This window comes from Porites lutea, chromosome 5 (genome assembly GCF_958299795.1).
Source record: "Porites lutea chromosome 5, jaPorLute2.1, whole genome shotgun sequence".
Taxonomy (NCBI): Eukaryota; Metazoa; Cnidaria; class Anthozoa; order Scleractinia; family Poritidae; genus Porites; species Porites lutea.
The window spans coordinates 22,820,827-22,842,321 of record NC_133205.1 but is presented as its reverse complement, the minus strand read 5'-3'; the positions used below and the strand labels follow the sequence as shown (position 1 = coordinate 22,842,321).

At 37.3% G+C, this 21,495-nt stretch overlaps 1 protein-coding gene across 1 annotated transcript in view; it reads right to left on the bottom strand.

The window, feature by feature from the left end:
• LOC140937644 (poly(A) RNA polymerase GLD2-A-like) overlaps positions 1-16,622 on the bottom strand; it is a 20,599-nt gene extending 3,977 nt beyond the window's left edge. Inside the window, exons 1-12 of the mRNA XM_073387200.1 lie at positions 16,559-16,622; positions 12,709-13,386; positions 9,816-9,930; positions 7,994-8,088; positions 5,637-5,709; positions 5,336-5,402; positions 4,444-4,480; positions 3,016-3,055; positions 2,579-2,707; positions 2,063-2,109; positions 987-1,054; positions 315-383 (exon numbers count right to left, since the gene is read on the bottom strand). Coding sequence (XP_073243301.1) covers positions 315-383; positions 987-1,054; positions 2,063-2,109; positions 2,579-2,707; positions 3,016-3,055; positions 4,444-4,480; positions 5,336-5,402; positions 5,637-5,709; positions 7,994-8,088; positions 9,816-9,930; positions 12,709-13,365 — 1,397 coding nt within the window. The 5' untranslated portion in view covers positions 13,366-13,386; positions 16,559-16,622. The remainder of the gene's footprint in view (positions 1-314; positions 384-986; positions 1,055-2,062; positions 2,110-2,578; positions 2,708-3,015; positions 3,056-4,443; positions 4,481-5,335; positions 5,403-5,636; positions 5,710-7,993; positions 8,089-9,815; positions 9,931-12,708; positions 13,387-16,558) is intronic.
• Positions 16,623-21,495: the final 4,873 nt, after the last annotated feature.

The following is a 21,495-nucleotide window of genomic DNA, read 5'->3' as shown; positions in this document are numbered from 1 at the left end:
GGTGTTTTGGTAATCCCATAACATTTGGACTCGTAACCAGTCCTTCACGGTTTGTTAGTCCATGAACTCTGAGGCAAGCACAAGCACAAGCACAAGAAATGAATAAAACAAAATTAATTCCTGCCGCGTGTTCTTGCCTATAGGTTGTTTTCACTGTAAAAGAAATGAGGACTTCAATGTTTTCACTAGCGCTGGCGTCGCAACAAGCAGTTCCCAAGATGAACACGTTTGAAGGTACCTGATTTGTAAACTAACAATATTTTAAATGTTTGGATTGTGAATGTTTCAAATTAAATGTTTGAAAAAGCTCATACCTATAATCCACTGCATAGTACTTGAAAAATCCTATGAAAAGCTCTCCTAAGGACTGCTTGTTTTCAGACCTAAGAGGAGAATACAAAATAATGCAATACACTGATGAGGATTTTTGCAGCAACAAGAATTGATTAGCACAAACTACAGTTCATTACCGACAATGAAGGGAGGGATAAAGAGTGAAGAAAGCAAGGGGGATCACAGGAGCCTACTCACAGGGTAGACCAAGTGGGCTAAACCTTCACAGTTTTCCTGTACATAAAACAACCGGCTGAAAATCTCGTAAATGGGCATTAACAATGAAATTTGACATCGTGGGAGATGGACCCACAAGAAAGTATTTCCAAATAAGATGGAGCGGTCAAAAAGAGCAGAAAAAATACATCAGCTGAAACGACAGCCCACGCTCTAAAAAGCTTCCTCGATGGAATGTCGCACACCGTTTGATATTCCAAGTTATTACCCCTAGATACAACCCCGACCTTCCGACATCTTCTGATGACTGAAATACGTAACAATGTTCACCCATCCTCTTCGTGCCTCGTGACCATAAGTCCTGGAATACAATATTATTTTGGGATAATAACTTGTTGACCTTGGACACCACTTAAACAGAGGCAATCACCTATACAAGCCTAAAAACAGAAATAAAGCATCTAATCTGGACTTACTTGTTTCGGCTGATGTGTTTAAATGGATCCTCAAGTTCTGACACATCTCCATGGTACTTGAACACTTTCTAGAGACATTAAATGTTCAACAATGATGTCAAACGGTACATATTAGAGACCTTTAGATTTGAGGACGAGAACGAGTACAAGATTTAAATTAAAAGTTTTTGCGCGTGTTCTAAAAAGACACTCCGGAAAGCTTCATTTTACCATTTTTTTTTTTAAACTTAAAGAGTTAGTGCGGTTATTTATACTGAAGGAGGTTAAGCCCTCTCCCGATAGCAAAATGATAAAACTTCTTACATTTGATAACTTGTTCCCGCCACTACGACATTCGCGCTAAATCTTGTGGTAGAATGACGACGGCCATCTCAGTTTTCCCGCCAAAATGACGTTGGTTCACGCGTGCGCAATGCTCAGTATTGAGAAAATTTCGTACTCCCTAACTCGTAGTCGTCCTCGTCTCAGACTCTAAAGCTCTCCATTATACTCCCTGGACAACAGTCCAAGACACAGACCGCAAGCTACACTGCAGGCCATGATTCCTTACACCTGATGCCTGAGGACTACACTGTAGTGCTCCTCAGACTGTACTAGAACAATAGAGACCTTTACATTCAAGGACGGGGACGACTACGAGTACAAGATTTGACTTCAAGTGTTTTCGCGTATTCTGAAAATATCATGATAGACATCCCGGAGAGGTTCATTTTACTATTTTTCACTAGAAAAGTTAACACTGTTACCTTTAGTGAAGTAGGTTACACCCTCTCCCGATCGCAAAATGATAAAACTTCTAACATTTGATAACTTTTTCCCGCCACTTCGACATTCTCGCTAAAACTCGTAGTAGAGTGACGACGGCTACCTCGTTTTCCCGCCAAAATGACGCGGGTTCACGCGCGAGCACTATTTATCACTGAGAAAATCTCGTACTGGCTGTCGTACTCGTCTTAGAATCTAAAGGTCTCTAATAAAATCATAAGAAATCCGGCATATGTTGTAGGTTTATGAATGCAGAACAGAGAACACTAGACCAAGATAAAACACTTTAAAGAGCAGTACTTATGACTTACTGGATATTGCCTTTGCAAGACAGGAACAACAGCGGGTTTGCAAACACCTGCAAACATAGATTATAACAATTATACTACTACATGAAAAATTACTGCAATTTGATTGGCTTAGAGCAGTGGTATTTCAGCTTAATTTGAAATACCTACATGTGAAAATTACAAACCTTGTGCGGGTAGTAGTATAAACAAATAATAGCATGATTTGTAAGTGATATTTGGCATAAATACCACTAGTGATATTTCAAAATTGTCTCAAATTTCACTTGCCTAACGGCTCGTGAAATTTCGTATAACAATTTCGAAATACCACTCATGGTATTTATGCCAAATATCACTACAAATCATGCTATTCCTATACTAATGATTATTACAATTTATTTATCTATATTTTGGCCACAAAGTAAATCCCTCAAGGACTAAACTAGTCTGGCCAAGACTGCTTCATTTTGCTGCATATCCTTGCAAAAAAGACGAGAGAGAGAGAGTGAGAAAAAAATCTGTCTGTTTCTATTTTACCTTGTAGGTAATGAATGACCATCAGGGTAAGAGCATAACTAGAAAGTGTTCCTTGGCTTGCATCATTAATGCCATGCGTTTTGGCCCATTTCTTAACTAACATGACCATGGGCTTGACACGAGAATCCACTAAAAATGAGAAAAAAGGAGACAGAGAAAAATATGTAACGCATCATGATTTAACCAACCTGTGATAAAGAAAAAAAATGAGTCCATAAAAGAAATAATCATCATCATGGCCATGTGTTATCTTAATGATAATAACATACTTTATTGGGTGAACACAAATTACTGTTAAAACAGTGGTTTCACAATGTGGCCCTTTTTGAAAGATTGCACGCCTCGCACAGTATTAATGAGTTTTTGTGATACAGTATTTCAACAGTCAATGAGCTGTATTGTTAACATAAGATCATAAGTACTGATGGAACTCTTACCAACACAGTAAGCTCGGAGTAAATGAGTATTCCTTACACCCTGAAATAAAGTAAGAGGCAAAGATAATTAAAACAAAATTCTCAAATCTGATTGGCTATCAACTGCCCTAATTTCAGAACTAATAGGACAGTGTAATAGGACAGTACGCGTCATGCCTAAGTGATTGGACAGTACGCACCATCGGACACGCGCACTTCAATGACTTTTTTTCCACTTCTAGCAAAAACTCTCGTAATTTCTTGGGTTTTAATATTTTTTATAAAACGAACAAATCTCACAAATTTTGTTATAGTTATGATTAATTGGTAACGGAACTTCGTGTCGTCCAATTCGGTCTGTAATCATACTCGTGATTAAACAAATCAGACTCTCGCTAAGCGGTCGTTCGATTTTGTCGATCACTCGTACGATTACAGACCGAATTGGGCCGGGTTGTTCAAAGCAGGGTTAAGTTAACCAGGGATAGCGCGAAATTTGATTTCAGATACGAAAGCTTAAAAAGCAAATTCTGTTTTATTCTTTTTGCCTACAATTTGATGATTGGATGCTCTAAGAAGAATAGAGAATATTATTCGGGAAAACGCTTTTAAACAAAAGAAAAAGAAACCCGGGTTACAATTTAACTCTGGGTTAGCGCTAGTCGGCCTTCAAACAACTGGACCCAGGACTCCACTCAATCTTATTACCATTATTAATCAATTTAAAAGATGAGGCACAAGAAGAGTGGGTTATTGCCAAAAGACCATGTTGATCAAAAATTTATGAAAGAAAGACTTTGTAAAAAAGTTTGTTTCAAGTCTCCCTCGTACCCAGACGTCTCTCTCTCGATGAAAATGTGCCCGCAAAGGAAGGCCGCTTCGCCTGCCGTCTGTACCCTTCCCATGGTCCCTTGCGGTTCATCGCCGGTCGCTCGCCATTACCTTGCGCAAAACGAAGCGCCTGAGGAGGAGGCTGGTTTCAAGTAGTTTTCGATAATGAACATGTTAAATTCAGAGCAAAAATTTCATTTTGTTTACATTTTGACAGGCATCAATGGCTGTTCCAAAGATATAACGAGCATCTTACCAACCTCTGTTTTACAGTCTGTACTATAAGTTAATGGCACTTATTGTAATTATGTTTTCTTTTCCACAGATTTATGGCTGTGCACTTTGTCCTTTAAGCACTTTGCCCACAATTAATTGCAGTAAGGACCTCGAACTGACTTAGGTAGAGGTATGAATTGTCTGGAAACACTTCTAATATTGCTGTGATACTGAGAATAATTTAAAACACACTGTACAATCACTTCTCTTAAGATGTCCACATTTAATTTTTAGATCTGTATTAGAAACAAAAGCTTCACGGGCTCATGGAAACACACATCATAAAATAATCAACTTGGACAAATCAATCAAAAGGAAAGGAACAAATCAGGTAACACATACCACAGTATTGTTGATGTTAATGTCACACTCACAGCCGCTAGACAACAAGAGCAACAAAAAATATGAGAAATTTTTCTACATGTATTAATAACGAGATGTTTACTACAAGGTAAATAGCCAGCAGAATGAAAGAAGCAGGGTTGTGCAAGGGCTGAAATCAAACCAATGTGGCTTAGTTTCCAAGTTCCAGGGTCATCGAGGTTGGTTTGAGATTGTTGTTGGTTCTCTTCTCTGGTTGAGTACTCTGTTAAACATGTACCCCTTTCCTTAGATTTCCACTTAGATCACGGATCTGGAAAGTGTCTCTCCTGTGGACATTTACAAGTAGAGGGCCACAGGTTTATCAATTCTTGGGATGTTATGACTGTCAAGTGTTGCTTACTCTAAATGTCATGAGCTTGTTAGTTTTGTACCTGTCCGTTTAACTTGTAGGGTCAACTAAACAGAACAAAAAAAAATGAAACTGGGAAACAACACAAGTCACCACTTCTGAATCTTCTGTCATAGGCCTTGATTATGCCGCCCTTCAATCCCCCCACCCCAAAATTGCCTGAGCACTGTCTTTACTGTCTCTTGTAACCACTGCATCACCCGGGAGAAATTGCAAAGAACGGCTACGCATTTTTTTTTTTTTTTGGGGGGGGGGGGGATAAGGCAAGACTGGCATTTCCAGAATGCTATAACTTGACAGGGGCAAGCGGTCACTGTGTTATTCCTACCCTGCAGTCATCGCATCTTCAATTCTCATGACTCCTTTGACTAATTAACAAATAGTTCGAGATACCGAAACAATCAGATTGCTTAAATCAGCAGTACGCATATTGTAAGGAGAAATGAAATAAACTTGTTACTGAGGGACTACGTAATAACATTATAAAGGCTTAAAACTAACCTTATGTTGTCCACAAATTTTAAAATTGGAACTGAGGCTGGTATAACTTGACATTCACTAAGGAATGCTGTAAAAAAGCACAATACATTACTCTATGATTTGAACTACAAACTGCTGTAAACAGGTAAACAGCATTTTTATCATTAATTCTTTAGTACACAAATGGAAGTGGTATTGGTAGTGGTAGTGGTACTAAATTGACGCCATCATGCAAATGGCCTATTAATAATCTGCTTCATGTATCTGTTCAACAAAGTTAGGACTGTCAATAATTTTTAAAGCATTTAGAGAGAGTACTTACAGTAAGTAGGGTCATTGTTTAGCAATCTCTGCAGTTGTCTTAGGACTGGTAAGGCTTCTCTTCTATTGTTTGACTTTAATGAATGGTAAAAGCCAATTTAACAAAGTTTCATTAATTTCAAATATACAAAAGACTAGTAAAAACTGCACTTTTATTACATTCGGACACAATAATTACAATATTCTTTGAAGTCTATCATCAGTTTATGGTTCCATGATGCACAAATTGCACATACAATCACATCAGAAATAAATTAACACGTTTCAACTAAATTATTTGATGTCTTGAGTTTATAAGGAAAAGTACGTAAGACCACCTGTACCCAGGGAGACTGGGTACGAGTCTGTGTATTTCGAGGTTATTAAAACAAGACACATAATCAGAAACAGCACACCACGCTTCACAAAACCCCGACTGTTTAGTGTTAATCAGGCCAATATTAAACAAGACACAGCCAATAAAAAGCTCAAAAGAATTTAAAAGAAATGTTTGAATCACCAGCCATTTGTCCACTACACTGTATTTTATCTCTTTACTGTTACATGTATAACTTTCAGAAGTTTTGAATGGCTGTATTTTGTTCAAAAAGTAGCCTCATTAACAGAAAACGTTTCGATTTTGTGAAGATCAATGTGCACGTTTTAACATTGTACTTATTGTGTTCATCAAGCCAAAATCCTCAATTCCAATCTTTGGAAAAGCCAAAATCCTGAATTCTAATGATTGTAAAACACAAACCACTGAATCAAATACTTGAAAAGCCAAAATCTAGAATTCCAATGTTTGAAAAAGCAAAATTCCAGAAGTTCACTGTCTAAAAAGGCAAAATCCTCTATGAAAATGTTTGGAAGAGAACAATTCCTAACTTCTGATGTTTGGAAAGTCAAACATCCTCAATACCAATGTTTGGAAAAGCCAAAATCTTCAATTCCAAACTTTGGAAAGACAATTTTCTAGCAAAAATAAAGAATTTCACCAACTAAAAAGCCAAAACCTAAATTCCAATGTTCGGAAGAGCACAAATCCTAAATACTTCTGTTTGGAAAAGCCAAAATCCTCAATTCCAATGATTGGAAGAGCACAAACCTTAAATTCTCATGTTTGGAAAAGCCAAAATCGTCAATTTTAATGTTAAGAAAAGACTATATCGTCAATTCCAATGATTGGAAAAGCACAAATCCTTAATCCTAATGTTTGGAAAATCCAAAATCGTACATTCAAAGTTTGGAAAAGACCATATCCTCAATTCAAATGATTGGAAAAGCAAGAAATAAAAAATTCTACTGTTTGGAAAAACCAAAATCCTCAATTGCAATGCTTGGAAAAGCACAAATCCTAAATTCTAATATTTGTAAAAGCTAACATCCTCAATTCCAATGATTGGAAAAACCAAAGTCCTGAATTCCAACATTTGGAAAACAATAGATCTGCAATTTCAATGTTTGGGTAAGCACAAATCCTAAATTCTAATGTTTGAAAAAGCGAAAATCCTCAATTCCAAAGTTTGGAAAAACTGGTACCTCAATTCCAATGATTGGAAAAGCACAAATCCTAAATTCTATTGTCTAGAAAAGCCAACATCCACAATTCCAATGCTTGGAAAAGACTAGATCCTCAATTCCAGTGTTTGGAAAAGCACAAATCCTAAATTCTAATGCTTGGAAAAGCTAAAATCCTCAATTCCAATATTTGGAAATAAACATTAGAAAAGTGAAATTCGTCAATTCCAATGTTTGGAAAAAAGTAGATCCTCAATTCCAATAATTGGAAAAGCACAAATCCTAAATTCCACTGTTTAAAAAAGCCACATCCTCAATTCCAATGTTTCGAAAAGACTAGATCCTCAATTCCAATAATTGGAAAAGCACAAAATAAAAAAATCTAATGTTAGGAAAAACCAAAATCATCAATTCCAATGTTTGGGAAAGCACAAATCCTAAATTCTAATGTTTGGAAAAGCCAACATCCTGAATTCCAATGTTTGGAAAAGACTAGATCCTCAATTCCAATGATTGGAAAAGCACAAATCCTAAATTCTAATGCCAACATCCTCAATTCCAATGTTTGGAAAAGACTAGTTCCTCAATTCCAATGATTAGAAAAGCACAAAATAATAAATTCTAATGTTTGGTAAAGTATGTAGTAGTACGTAATAGTATGTAGGAAGGAGATGGGTTTTCATCAAAAACATTTGGGAAAAGCCTATTTCATTGACGAAATGACCGGTCTGGCCATAATCCGGCCAGCCAGTTTTCACCCTAAGTTTACGTGTACATTGTACATACAAAAAAGTAGTAAGGCATTCCTAAAAAGAGAGAGCGAAAAGTAGATGAAAAGGTCATGTACATGAACCTTACCTGTCTTATATGTCTTAACTGGAAACAAAAATCTGCATCACTAGAATCACTACCAAATCCATTACTTGATGAACCACAGAGATGCAGCGAACAACCTTTAAAATAAAGTATGAATATGCAATAATTGCATTCAAAAATTCCTTCAGACAGGTTTGTTAAATTAGTTGGAAAATATCTGGGTCATACTTCCAGTTGCAAACCCCTAACTTACCACTGTGCTATAAAATGATGAAACAATAATAAGATTGATTACATGTTTGTTAACACTCTTCAAGTATCACTGGCTGATATGATGTACTGGCACTACCAGTACATCCAAATGATACACACTACTGTTCAGTAACTATAATTATGTAAATGAAACCTAAATGACTATAATAATAAGTAAATTAACATAATTCTACATAATTATGAAAATGCATGCATTAAAATAAAAGTCTATACTGCAGGTTACGAGCAGTATTGAAGATCACTCCCACCCAGTACTGTAGCTTTGCAAGATTTTGAAAGGGAACCATGACAGCAGACATGGCTTTTCACATGTAGCTAAAGATTAATGGCTTAATGTGTGTCACAGTCCAATGGGACATCCCTTTGAAACCTGAGATAAGGTTTCTTTTCACCTTTATACTGATCAGGGATGTAGATAACTGTGTTCCAGCCAGAGTGCCCCATAGCATGAATCTCACAAAAGATCCAGAGATAGCCCCCAACAAAAGCGTTCAACAGCCATTATGGCCTTTTCCTTCTTTAATTCCCTGGGTTTTAAAATGTCTCTGTTACTTCGACTACAATAATTTTCCAATTAAACAGAATTTTTAATCTAAAGAACAACTGAACAGAACAGCTCCATATCTTTTTACACAACATGAAAATCAATCAGTGGATCTTTATGAATCAGCCAACATGTTTACCTGATTTACCATGAGTGGTCTGGAGACCACTGAGCCCGACTTGAGAGGTTAACCCTGGCAAAAGCATCTTCAAGGACTATCAAAGGTTTTTTTCTCAGTAAGTAACGAAAAAGTGAATGGCGGCGAAGCAGTTCAGAAGAAGCGAAAAGAAGAAGATCTTGACGGTGAATTGGAAAATGTAGATGGTGTAGTGGAGCTGAGAAAACGAACCGAAGCAAAAACAAGCTCATATGGAAAAAAATTCTGCTCAGATGTTGGTTGAACGATTTCAGCTATTCATTTTAATGTCATGCATGATTCAGCAATGAAAAAAAAGTACTTACTATTTCTGATTGTACTAATGTTTGCTTTATTGCCGAAGATTTACTATATGTGTATAAAAAGGAATCCTCCATGTCAGCTTCAAAGAAACTGCCATTTTCATTTTACTTAACTTCCCAACCATTTCTTCTCTTTTGCATATTAAAAAGATAGTGGAATATTGGCCCTTTCTTGAAAAATCTGGCCCCCAAAAATGGATTGTAGGGGCCACTTCGGCCCTCAAGCAGAATTTTCTGGCTGGAACACTGAGATAACAGCTGGGAGCCGGGGAAAATACCTGGCTCCCGACATATTTTTTCCAGCTGATAAAAATTGCAGTCTTTAAAAAGGCAACTATTTTCTTCTTATATTACCTGCCCATCAAATGCCATTTCCCGTCTGTTAAAAATTTAAGCTACATCCCTGATTGATAATTCCCCTGATTAAAATTTTTAAAATTTTATTTCCACCTCACATGTGTTTCTTTTGCATGGTCAATATAGAAGTATAATACATGAAAATGAGCACCAAATCCCTACTACCCTTAACAAAGCCATTGACAAAATAGGGCTAAAGGTAGAGGGTATCTGCCCGGAACACCCAGTTACCTGGATAAATTGGGGACAAAGTCTCTTCTAAAAATGATTTTAACATCAGTTTCTTTTCTAAAGTTGTTGTGGTTTGCAAGCACTTCTTACATTCCTCTTCTATTTCTACAGAAAGCTGAAATAATAAGAATAACACACAATAAGAATACAGTAATCTATCACTGGCAAGAAAAACTCACAATGCATGTGTTCCAGGAGGGATCTAGGAAATCCTGGACAGGCAGAGAAAAGGAGGCTTGATTTATAGTTTTCCTTGCAGAAAGAATTCATTCAATTCACAACAGCATGCAAAGAAAGTGGTGTCCGATAGCCCAGGGCTAGTGGATTTTGCTACTGGGCTAGTGAATTCTGTTCTCAATTTGCTCAACAGCCAGGAAAAGTTTTTTGGGGAATTCACTGTAATCAACCCTGCTCATCCAAAAATTTTTTTCACGCTATATAAAGTGACTCTTGGGCTAGTATATTCTAGCTACAGCTTGCCCGAATGGCAAGCTGCAAAACTGACTTTCTTTGCACCCTGCACCTTTTTTAATGCAGAAAACATAATATCTTAAATAATCATCACTGAAATTATGCCTTGTTTTGCTCCTGTAAAAACCTGACTTTGTACTGATTTTACAAAATTTTGTAAAAAATGTCTGGAGGATTACCTCATCCAGAGGATAAGACTGACGACCGACCAGAAATGGCTGAACTCAGGCTACAAGTAATGTCCAAGACAGTAATGTACTGTTAATTGAACAATTTATTTTTATTATATTTTATTTGCCACACAATAATTACAAAAAATAAACGAAAAGAGAGAAAATAAAGAAGTGGCGAGGAGACCTAACAGAAACTATAGGAACTTATAAGAGGTTAGGCCTCCTCAAACTAAGGGTTAGAGCTGTTTAACATCAAGTAAAGAAAAGATAGCAAAAAGTCCAAGATGGAAAGATTTATGAACTCTTTTCATATTTACTCAATAATTTAATCCTCAGTTTTTTCTTAAAAGAGGAAAGGGAAGGAGAGTTGATGACCTCATTGTCGAGTGAATTAAAAAACTTAGGCCCTTGAAAAAAGGGCGAGAACTTCTTAGTGTTTGTACGACAATACGGTAGACGGTAGGCCTGGGAATTTCGTGTTTTGTAAGAGTGGAATAGATTGCTTTGGGAGAAATTGTTATTAAACCTTGGAGGTAAGAATGAATTTTTGCAAGAATAGATAAATTGGCCCAGTTGAAGCAAATGGATATCATAAAATTTCAGTATACCGAGGTCCTTAAAGATGGGGTTTGTATGAGCATTGAAATGTGATTTATTAAAAATAAATTCTAATAATGCGTAATGATCAGCGAGTGTTGTGAATAGGACAGTGACTGAGATTTCAACAAACTCTGTGGAGGTCGTCATCTACAGGGCTACTGATTATTGCTTTTCCACAGGTTAACACCACTGTCTTGGCTGGAGAAAGTGAACACCATTTTCAGGCCTACTGTAAATGTACCTCTTTTCAGAAAGGACATATGTCTGTCCGGGTCACCATTTAAGTCAGAAAACCCGGAAAAGTGTTGAGACAGAAATTGTGTTGACTATTTATTTATTTTTTTAACTAGTACCCTAATTTTCAGCTTCAAAAAATATAGTCTTCAATTTTTTTATCTGTCTGACAGCCTTAGGGTTTGAAATTGACTTTTATGTCCAGTTGTCCCTGGGGCAACCACAAGACTTGGTTTGGTTGCCCATTGAATACTTTTGGTTGTTCAAGTCAACCTCTTAGTCCAGCTCAGTCCAAGAATAGTACAGTACAACATGGCGGTAGTTCAAGTTAACAACAGTTTTATCAGTTTTTCACAATAAAATGCACCTCATTTCTTTCATGTGTTTTTCTTTTATCCCTCTGGCAAAAACTAATGTTGCCTGTTTGGCTTCCAAATGAGGATTTATCTTTCGAAAACCATCTGTGATAACCACAAAACATAGCATTTTCTTTTGCAACAAATTGCAGTCACAACTGCATACAAGACGTCCTTACTTGGAAGTAATACGCGAAAAGAACAAGACATGTGACAGACACTCCCTCATGCACCCTGTTCTTTTTTTGCGCCTATTACATGTGCTATGGAGTCCTCCATGACCCGTAAAATGACTGATAATGAACACTTTTGAGCTTTCTAATTCTTGTTCCTCTACCCTGCTGTAGCTTCATCTATGGATTCCAAATTGAAGTAGTAAATGAGGCTCATACATTTTGTATTTTACAACTGTACAAAGAAACAACAGGTTGTAACGTACTTTATATATTAACTGCTGGTTAAAGCATCACAGGCTCATTGGGGCCAAACATTGAATTCAGAGTCTACTATAATTTTTTATGTGTTTGTTTTACTTTCATCTAACTTTTACATGTAGGTATCATAATCCCTTCCAAGGCAAAAAGCTGCAAAATTTATTTCTCTCTACGGTCAATGACTCAGCACAAATTGGTTACCAGATTGATATTGGTTGCTCAGGACAACTAGACAACTGTTAATTTTGAACCCTGCTGACAGCAAGTGTAGGATTTTGTCCTGCCAGGGTAATTTCTAGTCAGACATTGTCCAATGACCAGGGTTCTCATTTAGTCTTGAACTAGATAGCTAAGATATAAAAGGCATTTTCAGGCTCTTGCTCTCTCACCTTACCCTTTATTACCAAAGGGTAGGGGGTGCGAGCTTCATTAGGTAGCCATTATTTTAGCTGGTGGCTGGCTCTTAATGAGAACCCAGGGATTGACTGACTGCTATTTGAAGGTCTAATTGTTGCACTCTGATCGTGCATCAAAATGCTGCAGTCTAAATAAGAAATCAACCTGAACTCAACTTTCAAAAATAATGAAAACAATACTTTTCAACAACATCTGGGATCCAACTTACCGTGTTGGGAGTGAAAACAGGTGGCTCTGCATCAAAAGGATGAAATCTCAATAACCTAGCAGTATTTGTTGCAGAATTGGAGTAACTTCTTTTGGCTTTTTTAGCCTCTACAGGAATATCATCCTTGAATCCAGGTGTCATATTGGAGTGATGTCGCCGCTTTGGTGGTCTCTTCAAGTGTAATTCACCGTTACCGTACAACGCATCACCACTGCTTACACTCAAATTCCTTTGCACATTCACTTTTAATGAGGTTTCATTTTCTGAGCTAGGTGTTCCACTGGTTGTTGGTGATTTAGCAGTGGATGAGCTTTTAGTCAAGTGTTTCGATTGATTATTGTGGTTCTTTTGTCTTTGAATTAAATGCATGTCCACTGGTTTAGGGTACCGTCTCTCTCGTGGTGAGAAAAAAACATCATCATCAGGTACCGGAAGATATCTGCTGATATCTGTTGATGTTAAATGTTTAGCTTGATTTTTGTTCTTAGGTTTGTGAACTGAAGGTAAGTCTACTGGTTTAGGGTATCGCCTGTTGAGTGGCGAGAAAACAGTATCTTTGCCAGGTTCAGGTAAGTATCTGTTGATATCACCAAACACTGGTACTACAACTGAAGGACTGTAATTGGAAAAATACATTCTTTCATACTTGCCGGCCATTTCTCTGGTCACATTCTTTACCTAACAAATAATAAAAAAAGAATCACTTATTCAGTAAATGAAGAACTGTCACTGTATTTCATTTTTGGGGGGGAGGCTTGGGGAATTATTAATTTCTATTTAGCAAATCTCCCAAATTATTTCTAAGTGGTGGTGCAGATGTTCCTCTCTGGGAAACTTATAGAATGGGAGAATCTTTGCTGATATTAAACAATTATTGGATTTGGTTTTTGTGATATCTGGAATAATCAATGTTGAGGTAAATGTTAACAGCTGAGCAGAAGACCAAGGCTGTAACACTTACCAAGACCTTGATTATTTAGGATATCACAAAAAACCGAATCTAATAATTGTTTTATTATAGATTGTTTTGAAGAAAATAACAACAAGCACTCCATCACAAGGGACCTAAATTGATATTGTAAATGGAAATCATGCATTGTGTGCACAACCTATAGATTAGTCAGTTATCTGCTAGCAGATAACTACCGTATTTATTCGAATAAGCGCCCAACCTCGAATTAGCGCCTACCTCGAATAAGCACCCATCCTAAAGGCAGGAAAAGTTAATAAGCGCCCAGCCTCGAATAAGCGCCCACCCCCTCCTCCTCCCAATCAGACTCAAATAAGCGCTCACCCCCACCCCACCCACTTGAGTGAATCAATCCTAATTAGAGACTTCCCTGAGGACGGAGTTTTCTTCAGAGTATTTTACAGAAACCTTGCTTTGTTACTTCTTCGCGTTTTGTTATTAGCATTTATTGTTTTGTTGCAAAATAAACATACTACACTTGCTGAAAATGGTGAAAATTTAATAAGCGCCCAGCCTCGAATAAGCGCTCACCTCGAATAAGCGCCCACTCTCAAGGTCCAAAAATTAATAAGCGCCCAGGGCGGTTAATCGAATAAATACGGTAACTAATTTGTAGGTTGTGCTGATTTTCAAAATTAGCTGTAGGCTCTTAGCCATAAGAAGACAATTAATGAGCACAATGTATAATAACATTGTTTATAGGTTTGCTCATTAGGATCAGGTTAACCCGTGGAGGGCATTATTGTATTATAAATGGACATTATACTGTAATTAAGAATTATGGTAAAGAACTATGATACTACATGTAAAATGAGACATTATTTTGAAGCAAAGATAATACAGTTAGGAAATTTTTGATTTTGTTCACTTATTTATAAAAATGGCATACAGATAAACCTGAAAGCAGACACAAGAAGCATTGGCTCCAAAATTTTTTACAAGAGTAGTGTACAAACTGTATAGCCATTATTTTAGAGTGTGAAAACAACGTATACACTTGTACATTACACTTATAAAAGTTGAACTGCATTGACCCCTGGAGTAAGAGGGTATGCACCTGAGAATATCCTGTCCCAAATTTTCTAGTTTACTGACACTTTCTGAAAAAGGACAGAAAAACAATTCAACCCTGCCAGCCACCATAGGTTTCAGATTGTTGACAGGAAAATGTAATGCACAATTCTCTCAATTAAAGGGCAATACGATAATTCTTATACAAGGTCTTATAATATTATTTTGATGTTGCGTATGAATATTTAGCTAAGTAGAATAATGTTGCTCAGGGCTCTCCTAGTGAGTTTGGGCTACCTGTGGTAACAGCACTTATGACTGACATGGCTGTATGGAAGTTTTTCATCAATTTTTGTTTTTCTCTCCAGCTTATGCTACAATTACAGGCCTGCAATTAACAGTATATTAACGGACATAGGCCGACCAAAATTTGCTAGTGTCCGATGAAATTCCACCATTGTTTGAACATTATGTACAGAGCATTTGTCTATCATAAATCACTTTACAGTTACTGTAACAAAGACTAAAAATCTACATTGAGTAAATCTTACTTTGCAATCAACAATCTCAAAGTCACAAAACAATGAAGCTTTCTTTTACATTAGTGTACACTGTAGTAAGTTCTCTGTTTTACCCAAAAGGTAGCATAATGCTTTTGTAAAAGTAGCCAGTGATTTTGTTACAAATGGTTATGGTGATTCCTGGGACTTGTGAAAAATCATGAGTCCCAGTTAAAAAAAAAATTAGTGAAATTGAAAATGCTTGGGCAGACAGTTAATCTGAAGACAGACTCCAAAACTCTGTATTACAGTATACTGAAATTAAAATCAAGTCCGAGTGGGCCGGATATTTCTACAAATACACATGTTCAGATCAATCGATCGATCTTTGCATCTATGGCACGCATGCCATGAATTATTTTGCATATTTGGGGATTTTTATGCCTCAGGGACGGAGGATGCAGAGGTAACAAAATCACTGAGTAGCAAAATATAATTGTTTTGTTCATACTTTTGAAGAGTCGCCACACTAAAATGTTGCTATGAACAAAAACAATTCACAAATTGAACACACCAGTGTGGTATTCTGTTATAAGAATGTGCCTGAATGCATCTTCAACCTTTCGTTTGGTGTATTGGGCCAAAATTTTGTTTTGTCCAACCAAGATGGTGTCTTGGTGAGGCATCTGTCCTTTCAAGAGAAAAAATTATTTGCAGCCCTGCAATTATGGACAAAAGTGGGTTGGGAAGTTTGTATAAATTAACATCATCAAGAAGCGAAAAAAGGCAAAATGTGGTAATCTTCTAAAACTTTTGACTTGATGACTGTTGCTTAAACACACTACATATAAATGTAGGTTCATTTAAGCATCGGTGTCGACAAAGTATAGCAAAAGACAGTCTAAATTAAATTAAAACCTGAACTACATCGGGCTAGGAGCAGTTTCATAAATAATAGGAACACAAATTTTTCATAGGTTTCCCTTTTCCTGATGATCGTCAGTGGCAACGAGATTCGATTACGAAATACAGTCCGCAAACATGGTAGTTCGCAACGAACCAAATTTTAAAACGGTATTATGTTTTCAGGACAAGCGAGTTTGCAGCTACGCTGTAGAAACAGGTTTTATTTTTAGCTATAATGTAAATTCAAGTAAAATACCTTGTTGAGAAAACATTCCGTATTATAACTTAAGACTGGGGTTAATACAACTGCTAAACAATTGTGGCTCATTTCACGCCTAATTTAACCGCGAAGAAAAAAGCAATATATGTTCGTAACGATGACTCATAGGTAACCTTGCACAAATACAACAGCTCGACCACATTTCAAAACACACACAAGGATAAATAGTTGAAAATTTGTTACCTCAAAGCTTCATGAACTCCACTCGATAGACACAAACAACGAAGCAAACGAACGCCATTACTCCAGCACCACGCGCGTGGTTTGGATGGAAAACTGCTGACCAAAACGCACGGGCTCTAAAACTCAGTTACTTGCACTATATAGTAAAATCTAGAACATGCTATCAAGATGAATGTAGTATTCCATTAGTCCAAGAATTCGCAGTCGAAGAGAGATGTCACAAATTTCGGCGAAATTTATCATGACTTATTCCGGAATATGAAAAATCTAAAGCAATCTTGGGATTGGTGGCACTCGGTGAAACAAATGTTCTTCTTCCTCCACATGAGAGGGGCAGAAAATTGGAACTTGAGAAAAGCTAACTTAGATACCAACCTAGGCGTCACTCGACTCCCTTCAGTCTCATCCTGAGACGACTAGAATCAGGAGCCAAGAAATCAGTGGGAAATTTTTCTCGTCCGGATCTACATGTATTCAAAAAAAGAGAGCGGGCGGGCATTTTTATTTTTTTTTTTTGTTATTTCCCACTTTTTTCTTATTATTTCCAATTAGGACTTTTCTTTACAAATTATCCTCCCTCAGGGACAAGTTGGAGTTTTTCTTCCGAAGGCACCGCAACTAAAACATGTAAAACGTCAGACATTGATTTATCATCAATTTGGTACTGCAATAATCGATGCATCATACGATACAATGGTAGGGTACGTTAAAAGCGTCAAGAGTACCATTGTATCGTAATGCATCAATTATTATGCTTGTTTGAGTCAGGAAAGACCACATAGTTTTCAGTACGGAACCTGAAGCTTTTTGTAGAGTAGGCACCACCACTGATCTCAAATTATATTTTCCTTTTGTAAAGATTCATTTTCATAGTCCTTACAAGGTCTTACAATTCCCTGGTAAAAGAAAAATAAACTTGAACCAAGGTGACTTTTGGCTCAATTTTGTTCTTTTGCTATTCTGCTGGGGAAATTGAAACATAAAAATAATAACATAAACTTTCTTGTAGCCAACACCTGCACTTCAATCAAGCACTGTAATCCTGCTGCTGTAAGTATTTCTTACGTCATCAATCCTGATGGTAGTGAAGGTCTGGCCCCCTTTGTTGTCTCTTGTAACATGACAGACAAAAATGGAGTTGGTTTGACAGTTGTCAGTCACGCTAGTGCAAACAGAATGCTGGTTGACTGCTATGAGCCAGCCGGATGTCTCTCAGGAAGTATAGTAACGAGTGTTTAACAGCTGGTCACAGTGGCCGATATATCCGCACACTGCGAGCACTTCATCCAGTACGAATGTCCTGACTCACAGCTCCTCAGTGGTCCAGGCAGCATAGGTTATATGCATGATTGGTGGATATTACGCGACGGCAAGGCGATGACATATTGGGGAGGGCGGGGGATTTTACTTCTTACATGCACGCGTGAAGGTTAAATCGATCATGCCCAGATCCGCGCTATGGGTGCAATTGTGACATAAATGATTATGTCTGGCGGGAGAACAGAGAACTGCGTACAAATAAGGCTAAACTTTCTGTGATTCAACTGAGATTTGGTGATACAGGGGAAGCTGGGAACGATGAACGAGGCTACCACACCCTTGAAACTGAAGTGTTATGGCATAAATGGAGAGTGTTGCAAGTTACACTGAGACAAGTACTAATGAAACTGACAGAGTGTATCAAAGCAAAAAATCAAACGTCTTTTAAATCTGTTAAGAAACTAAAATCTGTGGTACTTAAGTATAAAATACCTTACTAGCTTAAATTGAGCACAGCTGACTTATGTTACTATTGGGTTACATGCGTAGTTGTTTTGAGAATTGAGTTTGAGTAAGGCAGGGAATTATTCCTTGTCTGGGGGCCAGTCAGGTCTTGTTATGTTGAAAGAAATTTTAGCCCGGTCATTAACTGGGAGTACCGTGGTTTACGAGATAGCAATCAAAAAGGATAAAACTCATTTTTGGTTTTTTGATTGTTATATTGTTGTTGTTATAACAAAAAAGGAAGGTACTTAACTAAAAGAAAAAACAACTTTTTTAATAATTTTTTTATTTGTTTGCAACGCAATAGTTAAAATATAAAAAAAATTGTAACATAAGTAAAAAAAGGAGAAGTAGAGAGGGGACCTAATACAAACTATAATAAGCTTAGCCTCCTTGAACCACGCTCTATAATTGTTTACATCAAGTGATGCAAACTATGGCGGAATTAAGGTCTAGGGCGGTAGAAATGATTTAAGATCGTTTTTTATATTTACTTATTAATTTAATCTTTAGCATTTTCTAAAAGGAGGGAAGGGATCGAGAGTTGATGACTTCGTTGTCAAGTGAAACAATTTTCCTTGAAAAAAGGAACAAAAGACTGAATTTTCCTGATGTTCGTTCGACAATAGGGTAGACGATAGGCCTGGGAGTTTCCATATTGTAAGAGTAGAATTGATTTGGGAGAAATTTCTATAAAACCTTAGAGGTTATTAAAATAAATTTTGCAAGAATATATAAATTAACCTAGTTGAAGCGCATTGACATGGATACTTAGAAAAGGTCATTCCCTGTCAACACTGTTCTTCTTGTTATAGTATCATTCCAGTCAGGAAAATACCCGAATTTGAACCAAATAACAACACTACTATTAATAATACCTATGCAATAAAAATTGAATAAAAACCCTTCCCCGTTATCCTTGAAAATAAGTAAAATTTTAATTTTCTTTATTCATAAGAAATAACATTTATGCGACGTATATGAAGTAGGAGGTCTCGATCAAAATAGATCAACGCCGATGACTATAAATTCAAGGGTGCAGGCCTCAAGCACCCTTAATGATTAGAACATACAAAATAGTAACGAGACTATAAACAGGGGAAGGATGAAAACAATGGATGGCAGGAGCTGGAGAAACAAGACCATCCATCCATCCATAACAATTATTTTGCAAAGTTTGTGCGTGTTAATTTCCTGATTCAAGGAAATGTCCCCTTGGGTCTAATGTTTGCTGTTACCGTAAACGCGACCCTAAATCTCTCGATTTTCCTCTCAACGACTACTACAATCCATAAATTTGGTCTCATTAAAGTTACTGCCACGATCACTCCCGTCGATTCGGAATCGTAGAATTACGTTGACGGCAAAGTCGAAACATCAGGTTTAAGTATTAAAATTACCCAAGTTGGGAAATCAACAGATAAAAACTGAAAAAAATCATCCTTACGGATAGACGTGGCATGAATGTCTTTTTTTTTTGAGTTGTAAAGATAAACATCGAACGATAAATAAAGAGAAAGCTTAGCAAAATCTTACAAAATGGCGTTAACCGTAAACGTGATTCTAAATCTCTACACCAATGGGTTTACATCGAAGTTCTCCAAGGAACTTATGGGACAGGCCTGGTAACAATTCTTTTCGGGCCGTTTCACCATCCCTGCTTTACTTCCTAAAATCCCTAGCTGATCCTTTTCTTCACTACCGTTAATGCTTTGCACAGATACCAGGAAATAAATTCAAGACTTTTTCCAGAATTTTTTCCGAAAATATAATTTCTTTTTCCAGACTCGAGGTTATCAAATAGGTCATTGATCAATAGACACCTTAAAAAACGCAGGAATAAATCTTTTTTCATGATACATGTAGGTTGAAAACATACGGGCGAAAAAAAATAAGATTTGACCGAAACGAAAACAAATTCAATTATGAAACACTATTTGTTGTAGCTTTATAAAAAACTGAAGACTTTTTTCCTTTTTTTTCAGACTTTTTTTCCATTTTCCAGACGTTTTACAGGTCTGAAAATTGCTGCTCAGTACGACCCTGAGTTTTTACAAGGTATTTCACTCCATAACTTCCCAGTGTACACCCCCGTAGTGAGAGCTACTTCGGGTCCCAACTGGGATGGATTTCGATTTTCGTCACTATCCAGATCTTGGAGGTACTTCTGATAAGTGAAAGCAAATTTTTAACCAATCAGAATTGCTACCCAGGTCTGGGTAGTGACGCGTCTTCATTATGGAAATTCTGAGCTCGTTTCTCAGACGTCACTTTGCGGGGAAGCCAGTGGTGGCGTCGCGAAATGTCGGTAGTTTTCTCAAGCTAGGCTGGGTCATTTACGAGTGGAAATGCCACACTGCACTTGATGCGCGTATCATGGCACAAAGGCTCTGCGTACGCGTGACAGAAATTAATGTGTAAAGATGCTAGTGTAAGGTGATTATTGGCCTTAACAATGTGCACAAAACCTTTAAGCCAGGCAGGAATGAGGGAAGAAAAGCCCCCTTGGAAGCTTCATTATAGATTGTGCTTTTTGCCAGGGTACCGAAAACTTAGAGAGAGAGAGTGTATAGTTACAGTAAAACGACTGAAAAACGGCAGGGCCCAACACCTGGTGTCCATCTTATAGAGGTGTCCGTTAAGAGAGAGTTTACTGTATTTACTAACGTACGTGTACAAAGACGTCCTTGGCCTCGCTTAAGGGACGATTTATACACACTTTTGAGGTTTCCTCTGGGTACGTAGTTTTAGTTCTTTGAAAAGGGGAGAGTTTAAGTTTGGGTATTGGTGCGATGAGCTATAGAGATGTACACGATTTCTGTACTGTAACCGAATTGAGGCAAAAGGTTTGAGTTCAATGTTTGGGTATCGGTGCAGTGCGCTATAGATGGTCCGCATGGCCAGAGATGTACACATTTCCTTTATTGAAATCGCATTGAGGAAAACGTTTACTGCGAATTCCCCGCGAAGGAGAAGATGCTTGTCAAAAAGATCGTGGGGCTACCTGGCTACTCCTCGTTCAACCGCCCGCTCCAGTTTGTGATTGGTACAAACTTGTACACATATCAATCAAGGAGAAGCGAAGGTTCCTTCAACACTGACAGAAACTGAAACAGGACATCAGGTGGCAAAACTCAAACCAACCACCACTCAGACTGAAATTCAACCCAAAA